Below are 17,255 nucleotides of genomic sequence, written 5' to 3'. Positions count from 1 at the left end.
AACATTTTATCACATTCGGACTCTTTTCAAGAATTCACGCACTAGCGTGCACTTTTCTGTTTTCAAACAGCAACATATAGACTTGCAAAATAAGCATGACAAAGGTTATACTTGACATTTTTATTGAAATGAAAGATGTAAAACATTATTCTAAATAACATCAAGCAAAACAAAATAAAATGACGCTCCAAGCAAAACTCATATCATGTGACGAATAAAAATATAGCTCAAAGTAAGGTTACCAATAATGTTGGAGACGAAAGAGGGGATGCCTTCCGGGGCATCCCCAATCTTAGTTGCTTGGATCTTCCTTGAATATCACCTTGGGGGTGCCTTGGGCGAGTATTTTCACTCCTTATTCTCCTCATATTGATATCTCACCCAAAACTTGAAAACTTCAATCACACAAAACTTAACGGAACTTCGTGAGATAGGTTAGTATGATAAAAACAAATCATTCACTTCGGTACTGTAAAAGACAATATTCATAATTGTTCTCACACAATACCTACCGTAGCTTATCATTTCCACAATTATAGTGGCCAGCGAGTGGAGTGAGCTCGTGCCTGCTTAGGTTTGGGCATGGTTGGGCCAAATGTTGGAAGCAGGCTGGTCACGGCCCAATCTAAAGCTCTTCTATTTCAAAATACGTGAACACATTCAAAAAATATATTTCTAAATACATTTACACCTTTTTCGCATAGAAAATACATTTACACTGACCATTTATAGAAAACAGATCAACCTTTACAATACCAAATAAATATAATTTGAGAATATATTTGATGGATGGATCTAATGATGAAAGATATTTACATCAGCAACTTTTTTTTCTTCAATAACTAGAAATTTCATTTTCCCGCAAAAAAAAAACTAGAAATTTCATTTACCTGTCATCAACAAGAATGTGCTAACCTGCACATTTTGAAGAGCCTAAAGTGGCTTTGACAGGGCAAGAATAAATTCATGTCATGTGTTTAATTAGCCTAGAGAGAGATGTAAAGTAATAAGCGACTTGTAGGCATCCTGTTTCGAACCTAGAGTCTGTCCCTGGCCTCGAGATATTTATTTACTCCTCTAGATTAGGAGTTTGTCACATTCTTCTGAGTTTCTTTGGAATTTCTCCATTTTCATACAACGCCTCTAGATTGAGCGAAGATCTCCGATCAAAGTCATGACAAATGACGGTGTTCATAAATGTATTACAATTGAAATGATCAACATGTAGACTAAAACACATGCTTATTCAGAGAAGCAGTAAGCCGTAAGCGAGCAACGTTGTTGAGCAGAAACTTCCTCATGCATGTTCAGAGAGTAGAAGATGCAAATGAGAGGGTAGTACTGCTTCACTTTTTCTTCTCTACTGATGTCTGAAAACTCAGCAAATATTCAACAGCGATAGGGTATTTGTGCTAGATCTAGTAATAAAACTTGTGATGCGAGTCAAACAAGTTTTACAGCGCATTTTCACACCAAATCCTCTCAGCATGCAGTCAACAAGTGGCAGTAGTAAGACTATAGAAATTCAACGACTCTAGAGTTAGACTCTTAAGTTGGGTACCACCAGCCTTCTGGTCACATGAGTACCATCACATTCAGTTGATCAACTACTCTAATCCAAGCCAAAAGAGCATTTCCCTAACAAAGCATGCTTCACTTGTCAGCCTCACCATGAGCTTTCATTAATTCCCTGGCCTTCCTGTACAGAGTTAACCAAAATGAAACAAATTTCAGCAGTAATCCCAGCACCATCAGCTATATGGAAGGATGTCACTCGGCAGTCGGCACGCTGGTCCAGCGTGCAACTGCCGGTCACTAGTATGTCAGTGTATGCCGTTCATGCTTGCAAAACGTATACTCAAAAGAGATAAATACAAGACAGTAGATTACCGTAGCTCTCTCTCGACCTCTACGTTTCCAGGATCCAAATTTTAAGCGTCCAGGAGAGCATCACAAGCTTGTTTATACTCCTAGATGTAGAGCAAAACAAAGGAACATGAACAACTATGTAGACTGGACAGAGTGGGGAAACACAATGGCAAGCTGGACATGTAGTAACTCACTTTGAGTAGCTTGTGAGCTGCAGCCTGACGGTAGCAAGCTTTCACCCAGTTAGGTCGCAGCATTCTGCATCTGAGAGCATCTGACAGAGCACCTTCACCGTCATCCAGCAGCAGTTTGCAAAGACTCCTGTTCGCGTACAATGTTGCACTCGGCGCGACATCTATTGACACATAACAGGTTATACGATTATCATCTCACCATGGCAGGTTAATTAGTCCCGCAAAATAATATTAATCCGATAGAAATGCTTAATAATGGCAAATTAAAAGCTAATAAGCGGGAAACTAGAGAACAATATTAGAAAACTGTTCAGCAAACAAATAATGTTCTGCAATTGGTTCCCTGTTAATAGAAAAAAAACTTATAAGCCACCATGCTTTTGATAAGGTTTAAGGGGCTTACACACCATATGCTTTTGATGCCACCTTGTAGTCCTTCAGGCTGAATAAATGATCTGCATGTGCCTTGAGCGTAGCTTTTGTTTGTTCAAGCTGCCTTCTATCCTGAATGATTAAACAATGGAAAAAAAATGTAGGAATGAAGCATCATTTCAAAGACATTCCGATTAAAATAGACACTTCACAACTCTGTTACACATTCTTCATAGCTTGGTATCTAGATATGCTTATGCTGCAATACAAAGTGCACATTATGTTACACAGCAAAAGGCAGCAGTTACTCACACAAGATTTTAATCACAAGAGGAAAAGGTCCAACATAATTTAGAATTAATATGTCAAATTATTACTATATGTTGCTAAAACAGCATATACATGGGTGTATTTCACAGTTCACAACTTCAAATCCACAATAAAGGAACCATGCTTCGAGCTATGTACAAGCATTATGCTTGTAAAGCATTTCTGTATCTTAAAGGCTGCACATGACGAACAGTTTACAGCAGTTCATTGGATCGATACTGAATAACCAGGTTTTTTTTAACCAATGAACAGCCGACAACAAATATGGGGTCCCAGTCTGGTCCTTCCAATTTAGAATTGGTAGTTTGTTCTCAAGAGCTTTAACTACTTCAATTTTATTGTTTTGGCGAGGTGATGCTCTAAAGAAAACCCCATGAAAAAGTCACGATACTATTTTTAAATGTGATGATCAAGTTGATGGACAAATTCAGGACTGGCGAACAAAAAATATGACCAGGAATTCAAGTAAATTTTATCTACAGGGCATAACAGCAATAAATAACGTACCAGTGGCTTTGCACTTTCAAATTTTGCATGCGAGATGATTCCATCTATACTCCAGTTTGGGATAGTTGGTATTGGGGAAGTCAAAGGAAACAACATTTCAACTTCTTCCATGCAGTCACGTTTAGCAGCAAGCTCTATTGGTAAGTTACCATACTGGGCAACAAAAGGAAAAGTGTCAACTCTTTTGAAATTAACTACATAATTAAAGGACTCTCTAGAATGCAGTAAAAGAATATGAACATTATGAATGAAAAGATATAAACCATATAGGAAACTATAGTACCATGGGAGAGGAGCAGGGTCTACATAATACTGGTACAAAGTGTTTCAACCAGGATTCATCCCAGCAAGCATTTCTAAATTCTAGTAGCAATTCAAACAGTCAACATACTCCTACAGCATACCAAAAGGTCTTCCTTCAGCAAGGGACTAAAAACAGGTATTTCAGCAATAGTTGAGATTGAGAGGTAACATGGATTTTTAGTGGCATAACCTTTACGAGTCCCCAACTCCCCATGAATTATATAGATAAAACTATAGGGAAAAGTAGCTATATATGAATTTTAAAATTGTTCTACGATTATTGAAAGCACAAATATAATTTGACACTTCAGAGTAAATGAACGAATACCAACGATTGGGATGAAGAAAACAACATAAAGTAAGCTGAATACATACATCCAAACGCATCCTAAGTGAATTCAAATCATTTTGGTGATTGCATTATGAAATCTCAGTATCTCATCAAATGTTAAGTTAAGCACCGACCTCGTATCCATATCTTGGGTCCTTGTGGCCTTGTGGGCTCCATAAAACGACATCCACCGTATTCAAAAACATTTCAGACTAAGGATACAAATATACATTATTGCACAGAACAGAGCATGTTGTTCTAGAAGAACCCAAAATTTGCTACTTCATTCCAAAATATTTGATGATATTGTTTTCTCCTAAGTCAAATTTCTTGAAGTGCAATTTGGTTTGGTAGATGTTGGTAAATCTATCTACAATTTGATGAAACTCAAAGAATTTGGGTTGTGACAAAACTAGAGCGTCAAATATTTTCAAGCAGAGGGAATAGTCAACAATGATGATATGCATTCGTTGATATAAACCGTTAAACTGGGAGCTCACACACCTACCTTTTGCCTACACATGCAATATTTTGGTAGGTGTGTGCAACTTCTCATGGCACAGTCAAAAGACTAAAAGCAACTTAAATTCATATCAGTACAAGTTTTCAATAGAATACATCTAGAAAATATTGAGAACATACAGCATCAGGAATATTAGGATCCGCTCCTGCCTTTGACAGAAACTTCACAAAGTTTGTATAGCCTCCCCACCCTGTAGTGAACACTAAGGGAGTCATTGGAAGGGAGCTCCCTCGATTGACATCAGCACCACCCTGTAAAAAGGATTGTGGAATAGAACGTGTCACGGCTCCCTCTCCATGTAGACTGAAACAAAAGCATGGCTGAGATGGTAGAACATAGCGATGAACGGATATAGAAAACAGAATACTGGCCTTGATCAGCAGCTTCATGCACTTCAAAGAACGGTAAAGAAGGGAACCCATCAGGGCAGTACCAATTCCGACGACAGTGGCGTTAGGCTGCCAAGAGTAATAATTGTTATAAAATACAAAGGAACAAAGAAATGGATTATGAGCTGCCATAAATTGTCAATCCAAGTAGCCGACAAAATAAAAACAAGCTATCTATGCAAATCAAATCTAGAAAACAAAAATAAGAAATGGTAGGAATTATATACATCTGCATGGTGTTCCAACAAAATCTTCACTGTTTTATCTTGTTCATTAGTAGCAGCTTGATGGAGTGGTGTACCACGGCCACAGTCTATGTCAACAGCTACTCCTTTTGAAAGTAGGAACTCGGTGACCGTACAGCTTCCTGTGGTGAATAAAATAATTGCAATAGTCATGTGGCTACGCATCTAAGTGTACAGCAGCAAGTAACTACTACTATAATGACCACCCTGGTGTAAATCATAGATGGGCAAAATTTATACAACTTTGACTAGTTATAAATCTATATTAACCATATGAAAAATGATCACAAAACTTTTCTTCTACGATATTATTAGAGTAAAGGAACCATACCCATAGTGTCCTACACAAAGATACGCTTTGTAATACAAAAACAAATTGCGTGGGTGAGGGGCCAAGAGAGCTACCTATGCATGCCGCATGGTGGAGAACTGTGCGTCCTTTAGCATCTGACTTTGTTAGATCACCGCCATGATCAAGCAAATACTTCACAGTAGAAACATCGCCAGACTGAGCAGATGACATAAAGGGTGTCACACCTGCAAAGTCTGCAATCAAAAAGCACAACAACGCAATTCAGACATCTCATGGTGCGAAACATAGACATGACAGGTGCCAATTTCCAGAAAAAAGAAGGAAGAGTTAAAGAAAGACCTCCTACTCCAGGAGCAGGAGCATTCACATCTCCCCCGAGTTCCTCCACCAAGTATTTGCAAACCTCAAGATGCCCTCCGACGGCTGCGATGTGCAGCACACCAATGCCACCACCCATGCCGAAAGAGAAGATCACCCTTGGGTCGTCGAGACTCTTTACAGTGCCTTTCACCCAAAGTAAACACCCAAGCATCAATACACTGATGAATCAAACTGCCAAATCATAGCTAGCTAGACAACCAAAAGAAAAGAAGCCCACATGTGTTGCATATAGGGACAAGAACCTCACTAAGTCAAGCAGGGATGCAATCATGCAAACTGGTGAGCTTTACGGTACCCTTCATCCCTCCTTAGTTCAATCAAATGAACTATATTTATGGTTTCAGGAATTCAGTTCACTTGATTGAACTAAAGAGGATTGGAGGGTACCCAAAAGGTTTCCCATTTGCACTCCTAAAGTAAAGGGACTTGTTCACGTCTTGGACACAGAGTCAATCAGTGCATAAACTTGACAAAAGAAATAGTGCTCTGATCGTGTAAAGCCATCCCCGTGCAAGGACAGCTTCCCAGTAATCGCATACTATCCCTTTAAACAGTCCACAGTCGCACAACTTGTTTTTCATAATTCAGAGAACAATTACATTACAGTATGAAGCTAATTTTACACTTAATTGCCTACTACACGAAAGCTGGCACCAAAATCAACAAGATACTCTACATACAGCGCAATAATAAGAAACCCACCATCACACTACTCAACTCCACACAAAAAAGTGCAGAAAGAAAATCATGCGCTAACAGGGGACCCTTCCTATAGCATCCTGCAAATATAACCCGAATCACACTACTCCACTCATCTTGTGTAGTATGTAATCTAGCTGACGGAAACTCGACTACCACGGTAGCCAAAAGGTTACCCATTTGCACTTCTAAAGTGAAGGGACCTTTTTTTTACACTCCTAAAGTCAAGGGACTTGTTCACGTCTTGGGCACACACACACAGTCAGTCAATCAGTGCATAGACTAGACCAAAAAAAAACACAGTGCTCTGATCGTGAAGTCATAACATGTACCCGGTGCAAGGACTTGTGTTAACCAGATTCCCCATAAACTGCCCATAAGACCGCAATCGCACAATTTTTTTTTCATAATTCAGAGTATAATTACAGTATACAACTATACATCTAATATGAACACTGACACTAAAATTAACAAGGTAACCATGGCAACAAGATGACCCGCCGTCAGACGAGTCCACACAAGTGCAGGAGGAAAATTAAATTGCGCTAACAAGGGATCCTTCCTAGTGCCCTGCAAATTAAATAGGACCCGAATCGGTGTGCCTAACGGAACAGCATTGGCATTTGCATCATCTCACCCTGTGCAAGGACTTGTTCTAACCAAATTCTGAATAACTCGCCTGTCCCTTTGAACGGTCCACAAGACCACCACAATCACACAAAACGATTTCATAATTCGGAGAATAATCACTGTACGCACCAAATTTTACACTTAATTGACTACACAATGCGAAAGCTGACACCGAATTAACAAGACAACCATGGCACTGGTCTACACTCAGCATAATAAGAATAAGATGGCACACCATCATACTGCTCCACCCAAGTACAGAAAGGAAATTATGGTAACAAGGGATCCTTCCTGCAAATGCAAACATAACCCGGATCGGTGTGGCAACGGAACAACGCGGCACTCGCATCATCTCATATACTGTAACAGCATTATGTAATCCAGCCGCCGGAGACTCGACGACTGCCACGTACGGCGGCCAAAGGCTGAACCCTAGCCCAGCCCAGCAAATCGCGGCCTCGATCGCAAGGCGGGGAGAAGGTCGGGAACACGGGGCGGACTGCGGAAGGAGAGGGGAGGGGAGGCCAACCTCTGAGGCGCCGGAGGTCGCCGTCGAAGGCCGCTTTGATGGCGGCGTCCTGACCTGCGAAACAGAGGACGATTCGCCCTTACTTGGAGAGACAGAGACTGCAGAGATGGAGACAGGGGAGGAGGAGGAGGGGGACTGGGGACGGGGAAGAAGCCTCGCCGTACATGTGCCGGTGCCGGAGCTCGGTGCGTAGACGAACGGCGGCGCACACTGGACTCGGTGCACGTGTGGCTGAGATCACGGGAGCGCCGCCCACTCATGGTCATGGGTGTACGGGGACCTGGTTCACGGGAGCGCCTGCTGGGGAGAGCAAGGGAGCGGGGACTGGGCTGCGTGTTCGGTCACTGTGGCGGTGGGACCGATTAATCTGTACGCACGGTCGATGACATGGGTGGCCCGCAGGCGAGCTGGGAGTCTCCGCGGAGAAATACTACTGGTCGCTGGGTGGCGGGTAGAGACGGGGAGGGGTGAGAGTAGCAGTGGCAGCAGAGTGGTAGTGGGCAGGGGAGGTTATACTTACGTGCGTGGGTGGGCATAGCTCGCCGATCAAAGCTGCTGCTACTGCTGCTTGGACTTGGACTGCTCTTCACTGTCTTTTCACGTGCGTGGGTGTACAGTTTTTTTTTTTTTTAATTTTGGATTTGCACAACTTTAGGCTTTTTTTCTACTATTATGGAACAACTTTTAGCCTATTGAAATAGTCCTAAATCGTATCGCAAACTTAATTCCACTAAAAAAAAGAACTTCACAAACTTTTTTCTTTGCAATAACATAATTTTTTAGAATAATGGGACGGAGGGAGTAGATGGTATTGTAAAACATGAATATGATTTCAGTATTACTAAATCATATTTGTAAAACGTGAATGTAATAATTTCATATTACTAAATTGTTTCTAAAAATTGTCGGTTTTTCTTAAAATACCCACGGCTACGTTAATTAGACTAGTCAAAATCTTCTCTCTTGTAAGAGCATCTCTAGCAGACCCCTTAAAATCACAAACTGCAAAAACTGGGATACAGGTTGGAAAAAGTGCATTTTAAGGGTTCATTTTAGCTACGACCGAACAGATACTGTAAAACAAACCGTAAAACTGGAATAAAGAGCTCATTCCTCCAGTCCGGCCGCTGTCGCCCCTTCCTCCAGTCGGCCGCGCCCAACCCCGTCGGCCGCGTCCCGTCACCCGCAGGCCATGCCCCGTCGCCCGTCGGCCGCGCCCCGTCGCCCGCAGGCCATGCCCCGTCGCCCGTCGGCTGTGCCCCGCCCCTGCCGGCCGCGCCCCATCACCGCGCCAGCCGCGCCCAGCCTCGACGTCCATGCCCCGTCGCCTTCGTCGTCCGCGCACAGCTTGTCGGCCACGCCCCGTCGCCTCCGTCGTCCGCGTCTTGCTCTATTGCCAGCCGAGTCGTGCCCCTTTGCCTGTCGCGCCAGTAGGATTCCGGTGGCCAAGCTGAGGTCATGGGAGGCCACGGCGATGTCGAGCTCGTCCAATTCGAACCGGTGGCGATCGATTGCGGCGTCTAGCGGCCTTTTCCGGTGTGCGGTGATGAATTCTGGCGAGTTTAGGGCAGATTCCGGCAAACTCCGCGGCGGCGTGTTTGCTCCGACGAGGTTTGACCGATATACAGGGCCCCCTAGATTCGGCCTTCCAACCTCCAAAGATAAGGGTTTTGAGTGTGCATTTTCGGTGACCCTTAAAAAAATTACGGGTTGAACCACTTTTACGGTTTCTGTTCTGGACACTTTGTTGGCCCAAAACTGTAAAACGCAAAAATTTTACGGGTTTGACCACTTATGCGGGGTCTGCTAGAGATGCTCTAAGAAACCTAATCTAAATGAAGTTATAGTAGGCCGTCTCGCCTTCTACATTCGAAACCCCCAGGTTCTACATCTAAATGAAGTTATAGTAGGCCGTCTCGCCTTCTACATTCGAAACCCCCAGGTTCGTACACTCAAGTTTTCGACACCCCGAGTGCATGCGCTCAAGTTCTGAATTGCCCAATCACATGGTAGGAAAAATAGAAAAGAAAAGGTTTATTTTTTAAAGCTTTTATTAGTCTCCCATCACACAATACGAAAACAGAAAAACTTTTAACTAACCATTTTACATTAGGAGGCCGCACTCATTGATCCTTCTCTCCTCATTACTGGGTGACCAAAGACCATGTCATGCAAGCTGAAGGTGTCGCAACATGGTCCACGTTGCAAAGCTATAGAGCACATGCTGTGGTCAAAGGCCCATGACACAAGCGCAGCGAAGTCCATGTTGCACAACTCTAGAGCACAACAGTCCTTATTGCAAAGGCTGCGGCTGACGCGGCGCAAGATCAAACGGTTGTCTAGCACGCCATCAGCACGCTAACGCCCCCAAAAACAAACAAGCAGTCACAGCAACCAACAATTTCTTTTCTTCTACACCCCAACACCGGTGAATTTCAACTGGCATATTGATCTAAAATTACTTGCTACCAAAAAGTTTCCGAGAATTCCATCACAGTATGCTCAAACAAAAATGAGTGACCAGCTATCACAACTACATGTCCTCAGCTTTCAAACAACAGTACGGGTTACTGTTAGTCTTACGAAAACAAAAAAGTTCATGTCTAGGCACCCTCCTGATGAGATAAATGTCAAAGCAATCACCCGAAACCATCTCGCTTGCCACTTCCCTCCTGGGACGAAACCTTAGGATCTATTTTTTGGAGGTTTGACCTTGTATATGCGCACTATCCAGTTTGATGTTGTGAATGCCTCCTCCAAGTACTCAAGCTTTATGTCTTTGTTGCCTATCTCCACTCCTCGCACTCGATCGTATCTGCACCGAGAATAAACAAAGTACAAAAATGTAGTGTTAATGTCGATCACTTGCTACCATAAGAACACTAGTCTACAGGTATTGGAAAGAAAACACAAGTCGGTCTACAGGTGTTATGAGAAAAGAACAAGTCTGCAGGAGAAAGGATCATGCATGCTTAAACGAGCACATATGCTGCTTATCAAGTACAGACATCTCCATTCAAGACTAATTAATCTTGAACTTGAAACAGGCACATAAAAAACAATAATAATGGTGAGTATGTACAATACCCTGGAGGTTTTCCATATTCCGTGGTCAGTTCTCCAAATCGATAATAACAGAGCTTGTACCTGCCAAACAAATAAGGAGATGAAGCCAATGAAAATAGCAATGGGTAGCTTAACTCTAGTTAATGGAAGGATAATGGTGGCACATATTTAGATATGCCAAATGTCCTGAGAATTTTCAGAAGTTCGACAATACCAAAAACGGGACTAAAACACTACTCCCTCCGTTCGGAATTACTTGTCGTAGAAATGGATGTATCTATACATTTTTTAGTTCTAGATACATCCATTTCTGCGACAAGTAATTCGGGACGGAGGGAGTAAATGTTAAAAACATATCTCTATTAGCCATATATCACTTGTGGGACCTACCACAACAGAAACAAACAAAGCTCAGCAGATCTGTTACAGAATAAACAAAATCTATTTGTTTCACATTGTATCAGCTCCATCGCAAATTTTGGTTGATACTACAATAGTTTTTTCTTCTCAGTCTGGCAATTTATTTATCATGCGAACCAGTGAAAGAAAGCAGTATCACAACACACACAAATTTACTTCACTTGTAAACAGTACTTACATTAGACAGTTCAACATTTTTGGTGACGCCCCCTTGTCAACACGATATTCCCCATTCACAAGGTAATCAGGCTCTTTGATTACAGGAAAAACTCCTCCACCAATACGCACCATCCATAAGAACCTGGAAATGAGCAGCTAAGTAAGAGAATCTGTTTTGTGATTCAGAATAAAATTGTCTCGCCCCATTATCAACTTAGAGGCATATACGTGATCATGATTAAGTTTATTAACTTACTTATTGATGTCGTCAGAGGAGTACCCTGTAACACCTCCAAATACGACAAGCACATAATTCACATCCAATGACTGCATTATTTCATATGCCTCGTCTTCATATGATGACATTGCACGTCCAACAGTTGCTATGTGTGTATTATTCCACGTGTTATTATCAACAATAACAGTTCTGTTACCCATGGCTGTAATTTGGTACCCATAGTCCCACCATGACATAATCTTGGCATCAGTAGGAGTGTTCTGACGAAGCCAGTAGTATGCCTCACGATAATCATCGAATATAACCCTTCCTCCATTGTGACCCCTTGCGGACAGAACGATGGAAGGAGAAGAGTAAGCCTCAGAGGTTACCCAAGTGCAGTGTATGGCATATCTACTGAGCAAGTAGAAAGCGCCCAGAAGTAAAGCAACAGCCACATTATGTTGGAAAGGCAAGGGTTGATCAACTGCTCCCTGTTTTACACAAGAACACAAGTCAGTTGCAAAGTGGAACTTAAAACAGTTGGCACAAATAACCTTAAAACCACAAAATTCTTGTCCAATTCAAGTTAAAAGTTAGGCATTTGTATTTTGTCAACAAATGACGCAAACAAAAGCCTATCTGAGACAGTCAGCAGAGCAGACCCGACCAGAAAGGCTCCAGCAATCTGTGGCTATCATCGGAGAGGGTTGTCACAACCCCAATGGATTGGTCTTTTGCAACCATCCAGGGATTTCTATACTAGTGACAGGACTATGGTTGTCGACATCAACAGGTAGGCGCAGGGATTAACAGCAGAGCCAACAGGGTGGCATCATGACAAATTTTCCTGCGCTGCTCCCCATCATTGATCCAAATCTTAATTAGCTTGCTCTATTACCTTACTAGTAAGTGAGTGAGGCCTTCCTCATATCTCTAGGGGATGGTGTTATTGCCTTATCCTTATCAGGGCTGGAGATAGGGTGGGCAAATGAATCGATAATGGAGGGGCAAAAATACTGAAATACCTAGAGCTTCAGTATACTATAGTTGTGCACTCATTACATCAACTAATATGATAAGATGGTGACAGGATGAGAATGGATAAACATTAACTATTCCTTTATCTCACAGCTTTGTGTTACACATGTGATTGGCCAAGTTTGGATCTAGCTAGCTAGTTTAGAGCACTATTGAATGTTAACACATGGATCGACAAAAGATGGTGATCGCAATTAAGCTACAGCATGCATTCCTCACGCCCAGGAGTTTATAACCTAAAAAACTTAATTATATGCTAATTAAGGCTGAAGATCACAGGGATCAATAATGGACAGGACCAGTCGATTGAGATATCCTAGAGTTTTAGCATACAGTAGAGCACACGTTGTATCAAGATTGTGACAAGATTAGGACGCGTTAAAAAAGTTATCCCTTTACGTACTAGTTTTGTGTTGCACATGTGATTGGCTAAGTTCAGGTCTAGCTGGACTACTTTGAACTACTACAAAAGATTGCTAACTATGGACTGACGGGCAATTGGTTAACCTACCACACACAGGCTTGATCGATCCCATCTATCATGATAATCCAGAAAAAATAAATTGTATATTTGTATTCAGTAATTAAAAATCTCGTACTATGAGCTGAGAATTAAGTACTTCTCGATCAGATTCCATATACATAACTCTACATGTGGTTTTTGTGGGCTACCAATCTAGACCATGGTATACCATCTTTTGCCAAAGTACAAAAGTCCATATTACAAATTCCTGTTTCTTGTCACTCTTGTACTCCTTCACAAAGTTAGTGTAAAGTTGAGTCATCTATTTTGGAATGGAGGGAGTATTATTTAGTCCACAAATAGTAGTTTCGCATTCAACAGGATGGTGACTTGCCCAAAAATGTCAGGTCAGTTATAAATCCAACTGTTTACCATTATGCCAAATAATGAAATATGCACATCTCTCCCATAAAAGATGTACAATACAAAATAAGCAACTTCAATTGCATTACTTTATTCTCAGTCAAAAAGACTGATTTATTTGGAACCTGTTATCGAACTTGCTTATTTATACTCTGGTTTTAGGGTCCACTATACTACATAAGTAAATTGTACAAGCAAGTGTAAGTGAAAATAGAAGATATAAATACCTTTGCAGCTGCCTTCGAGCCTGTTGTTTTTCCTGTAGTCTGTGGACTTTTGCTTTTTGACCGGATCAATGTCGTCAGATTCTTTATTGTAGCAGATACAGCAATGGCACTAATAAGGCAAACAGCAGGTGCTGCAACAAGAATCAACCTCACCATCACACCAGCAAAGTACATACTTGTGAGGCCATACATAACTATAAATATTGTGGCATCTGACAGACGCTTGAAGCAGAAATAGAGGCCCGCTGGGAACAGGAAAAGAAGGATGTGGAAATCAAACATAAAAGAAGACCAGGCTGTTGGCTGATGCTCAGAAACAGATGCGATGATTGGTATATGGTCTTTCGCATAGGTCGGATCAAGCAGGGAATAAAACCGCCCTGTCCAAGGGGAGATGTAACCTGACGCAGTACCAATCCCAAGAGCCAGGGTGCCGACACTTATCACACAGGTCAGGGTAATTCTCAAGAATGACTTGAATAGTTTAACATCATTCAGCATGTATTTCACCCAATCCAGGAAGAAGAAAACCTGCAAAAGAAAGGAAGGGGTTTATGTCAGCTCTTCTTTTTCCATGCTACCATGATACATCTAGACTCTAGAGAACGTACAGGAGATCTTGACTACAATGGATAACTATCCAGGCAGAAATCAAAATATCAACAGTACAGCAGTAGATCTACACTTCTAAACTCCTGCTTTTGTCCGCAAACAGAAGTGGACATTTTTTCTTGAGACAGACAGGAAGGTAAGCCTCTATGCATTTCATTGAAAAATAGGCAGTAAACATCATAATACCGATGATATAAGTTAGTTGACTGTTGACACTCATAATTGAGAATCACGAGTATTACTTGTTGATTTAAATAACCGTATATGAAATAGAAGTTAAGTGTGGTAAATAAGATGGCCTGTAATTTGCTATTGGGTTTAGCAAAGTTGTATTTGTTTCCAATCTGGCATCTGTTTATAGGTTTCATTTTATAGGTTTCATTTAACTGGGAGCAAATTGGCTATGTTTGAACTGAAGCTTGGTTTATCTACATTTTGTAGAAGTTTTTGATTATTTGATAGTTGTTAACTCTTCTATTGTGAGCAGCAGAGGAGGATGGATCCAGGACCAGCCGCTGCGGATTCGCCGCCTCACCAATGCCGTTCTTGTGCCTGCCTGGGGTTCTTCTTCGCCCAGCACCAACACGGTCCATGGCACCGGTGAGCTCACACATTCACCTTCAGAAGCACCACGTCAGCTACTACAACTTCAAGTGCTACGACAAGGTTGCTGGGCGCTAGCCGTGGTGTCCGACGCGTGTCATGGTTGAAGGCTTTTTGGTTCGCCGCTCGTGCGACGCTGGCGCCAGTGGTGCTGTATGGCCTCGGCTACAGCCGTTCTGGTAAGTTCCTAATTTTCTTCGAACAAGCTTTCCTTGTTGCACTTTTCTTTTGATTTTACGTTTGGGCTTACATGTTACATATCCAAAATGGGTGGAATTGAAATGTTGGATATTATATCCAAACTGTAAGGTTAATTTTTTGGGGGGAGGGTGCAAGGTTAAATCTTTGATCCTAGTGGAACATATCATTTTTCAAATTGGTAGTTATACTTTGCAAAAGAAAAGTGGGTATAACCAGAAACACAATCTACCTAAAGGCGGAAGATGAATAAATTGGCAGTGGTATCTCATAATGCTGATACTGCATTAATCTGAAAGCAGTTTTCAGTCAACTGGAGCCTAATGGACATCGTCAATGGTATAAACAACCTGATAATGTAGCATGCCATTTAATTTTATTCTAGACAAACTTTGATGTTCTACTAATTTAGTTTTTCTGTTTTTCTGTTATCAGTTCTGAATTCAGAAATGATGTGAATGCATTTTTCAAGTCAATGAAGCTTAACAATTCATTTAACAGGGCCATTTCAACTGAACAGCTCTTAGATTAAGTAAATAAAGTGTTAGTATTTCAGCAGCTTATAGCCATCTAATAATTCCAATGTTTATCATCTCTGTTCACAACAAATATTTCCACTGCATTTCACAGTAATGTTTGCGGAAGTACCTGCAACAGGAAGAAGACTCCCATGGCGGCCATGTGTTCCCCAGACTGAACATGCTGGAAGCCGACGAAGCGGATCTGCATCCCGAGCAGCATTCCCAGCACATAGGTGCAGTTGTAGGCGACATAGAGCCTCTGCGAGTACCTCCCGGTGACGAGCAGGACGAGCACGTAGAGCGGGAGGAGGTTGATGATGAAGACGTAACCTCCCCAGGCGGAGACCATGTAGAAGTAGCCGAACGCGGCGGCGAGCGACCAGGCGAGGGACCCGGTGTTGACTGCGCGCACGAAGAGGTAGAAGGTGAGCAGCAGCGCGAAGATGGCGACACCCTCGTTGTCGTATGAGCCCGCGACGGAGCGGGAGATGTATCCGGGGCAGACGGCGATGAGCGCGGCGGCGACGAGGCCGGCCCCGGAGTCCCAGATCTCGCGGCCGAAGGCGTAGGCGACGAGCGTGGTGTTGGCGGCGAAGAAGGGGGCGGTGAGGACGCAGACCTCCCGGATGTGGACGGCGAGGGAGAGCGCGCGGAGGAGGCGGTGGAGCAGCGCGGCGGTGACCATGAGGCCCGGGAAGAGCGTGCCCCCGACGACGCGGCCGAGCGGGTACCAGCTCTCGTGGTCGAACCAGTTCCAGAACTCGGAGTAGCCGTGCTCCGTGAGGTAGAGCGTGGTGCGGTAGTTGAAGTAGGGGTCGAACTCGTGGATCATGGACTCGTAGCGGAGCACGGAGAAGAGGCGCACGGCGAAGGCGAGCACGTAGATGAGCGCCAGCGCGGAGACCCGGAGGAGCAGCTCCTGCTGCTTCGTCTTGAGCCGCAGCGCCCGCAGCAGCGGCGCCGGGAGGGACTCCAGCATCGTCGACGCGGCGGCGGCCATGGGCGGGCGGGGCGGGGGGATCTGGGCTAGGGTTTCATCCGCGCGCGGGGCGGGGCGGGGGTTTAGTTTGGGGGAGTGGCGGAGCTCGTGTGGTGTGGTTAGGTGGTGGTGGTGGATCTGGGAGATCGGGGAAGACGATGGTGGCGGAGTGGGTCCGGGCCGGGCCGGGCCGGGGATCTGAATGGATATCTGTTTGGGAGGGTCGGGTGTGCTGCTGACTGGTGGGGCATGGGAGGCCGGCCGGGCCGTTGACTGACGTGGATGGTCGCTTCGGGAGGTTTATGTGAGGCTGTCTGGTGGGCCGCACTTGGATCGGAGCAGGCGATTGGCTGGAGAAGGTAAAAGACACGTGGTCTTGGGTTCTCAGAAAAAAACGTGGTCTTGGGTTCAGCGGACACGGGAGGATCTGCTGGGGATAACCCTACGAAATGAAATACTAGTGTGTATACGATATATTTAAACTTTGTTTACATAAAGAAGAAGATCAAATCTATCATAAAAATTCATCAAAAATACAAATCATCTCAAACATAATAAAAACTACATCAAGGGTGTGTTCAGTTGCTTTGTCAACAGATGGAATGGCATTGGTCCGTCCCGTCCCGAGAGCCCATTCCCAAGTTTGGTCAGTAGATGGAACCATAACCCACCAGTCCCGAAAAAGAGAATATTCGGTCTATATGCGGAACC

The 17,255-nt window shown here is 43.3% G+C and overlaps 2 protein-coding genes across 2 annotated transcripts; both read right to left on the bottom strand.

Moving 5' to 3' along the window:
• Window positions 1-1,328: 1,328 nt before the first annotated feature.
• LOC109736165 (uncharacterized) lies at window positions 1,329-7,927 on the bottom strand. Its single transcript, XM_020295382.4, has 12 exons — window positions 7,780-7,927; window positions 7,616-7,669; window positions 5,716-5,880; window positions 5,469-5,609; window positions 5,046-5,185; window positions 4,801-4,887; window positions 4,549-4,680; window positions 3,273-3,425; window positions 2,471-2,567; window positions 2,064-2,224; window positions 1,891-1,970; window positions 1,329-1,699 (listed from the first exon to the last, which is right to left on the bottom strand). Exons 3-11 carry the CDS (start codon window positions 5,831-5,833, stop codon window positions 1,932-1,934), a joined length of 1,068 nt encoding a protein of 355 aa, XP_020150971.1. The 5' UTR covers window positions 5,834-5,880; window positions 7,616-7,669; window positions 7,780-7,927; the 3' UTR covers window positions 1,329-1,699; window positions 1,891-1,931.
• Window positions 7,928-10,048: 2,121 nt separating this feature from the next.
• Window positions 10,049-16,725, bottom strand: LOC109736166 (dolichyl-diphosphooligosaccharide--protein glycosyltransferase subunit STT3B). The gene is made up of 6 exons (XM_020295383.4): window positions 15,693-16,725; window positions 13,632-14,162; window positions 11,517-11,971; window positions 11,280-11,402; window positions 10,703-10,762; window positions 10,049-10,430 (listed from the first exon to the last, which is right to left on the bottom strand). Exons 1-6 carry the CDS (start codon window positions 16,563-16,565, stop codon window positions 10,301-10,303), a joined length of 2,172 nt encoding a protein of 723 aa, XP_020150972.1. The 5' UTR covers window positions 16,566-16,725; the 3' UTR covers window positions 10,049-10,300.
• Between the last annotated feature and the right edge of the window lie 530 nt (window positions 16,726-17,255).

The sequence above is a fragment of the Aegilops tauschii genome, chromosome 2, assembly GCF_002575655.3.
Source record: "Aegilops tauschii subsp. strangulata cultivar AL8/78 chromosome 2, Aet v6.0, whole genome shotgun sequence".
Classification (NCBI taxonomy): domain Eukaryota; kingdom Viridiplantae; phylum Streptophyta; class Magnoliopsida; order Poales; family Poaceae; genus Aegilops; species Aegilops tauschii.
This window is presented reverse-complemented; position numbering and strand designations above follow the sequence as displayed.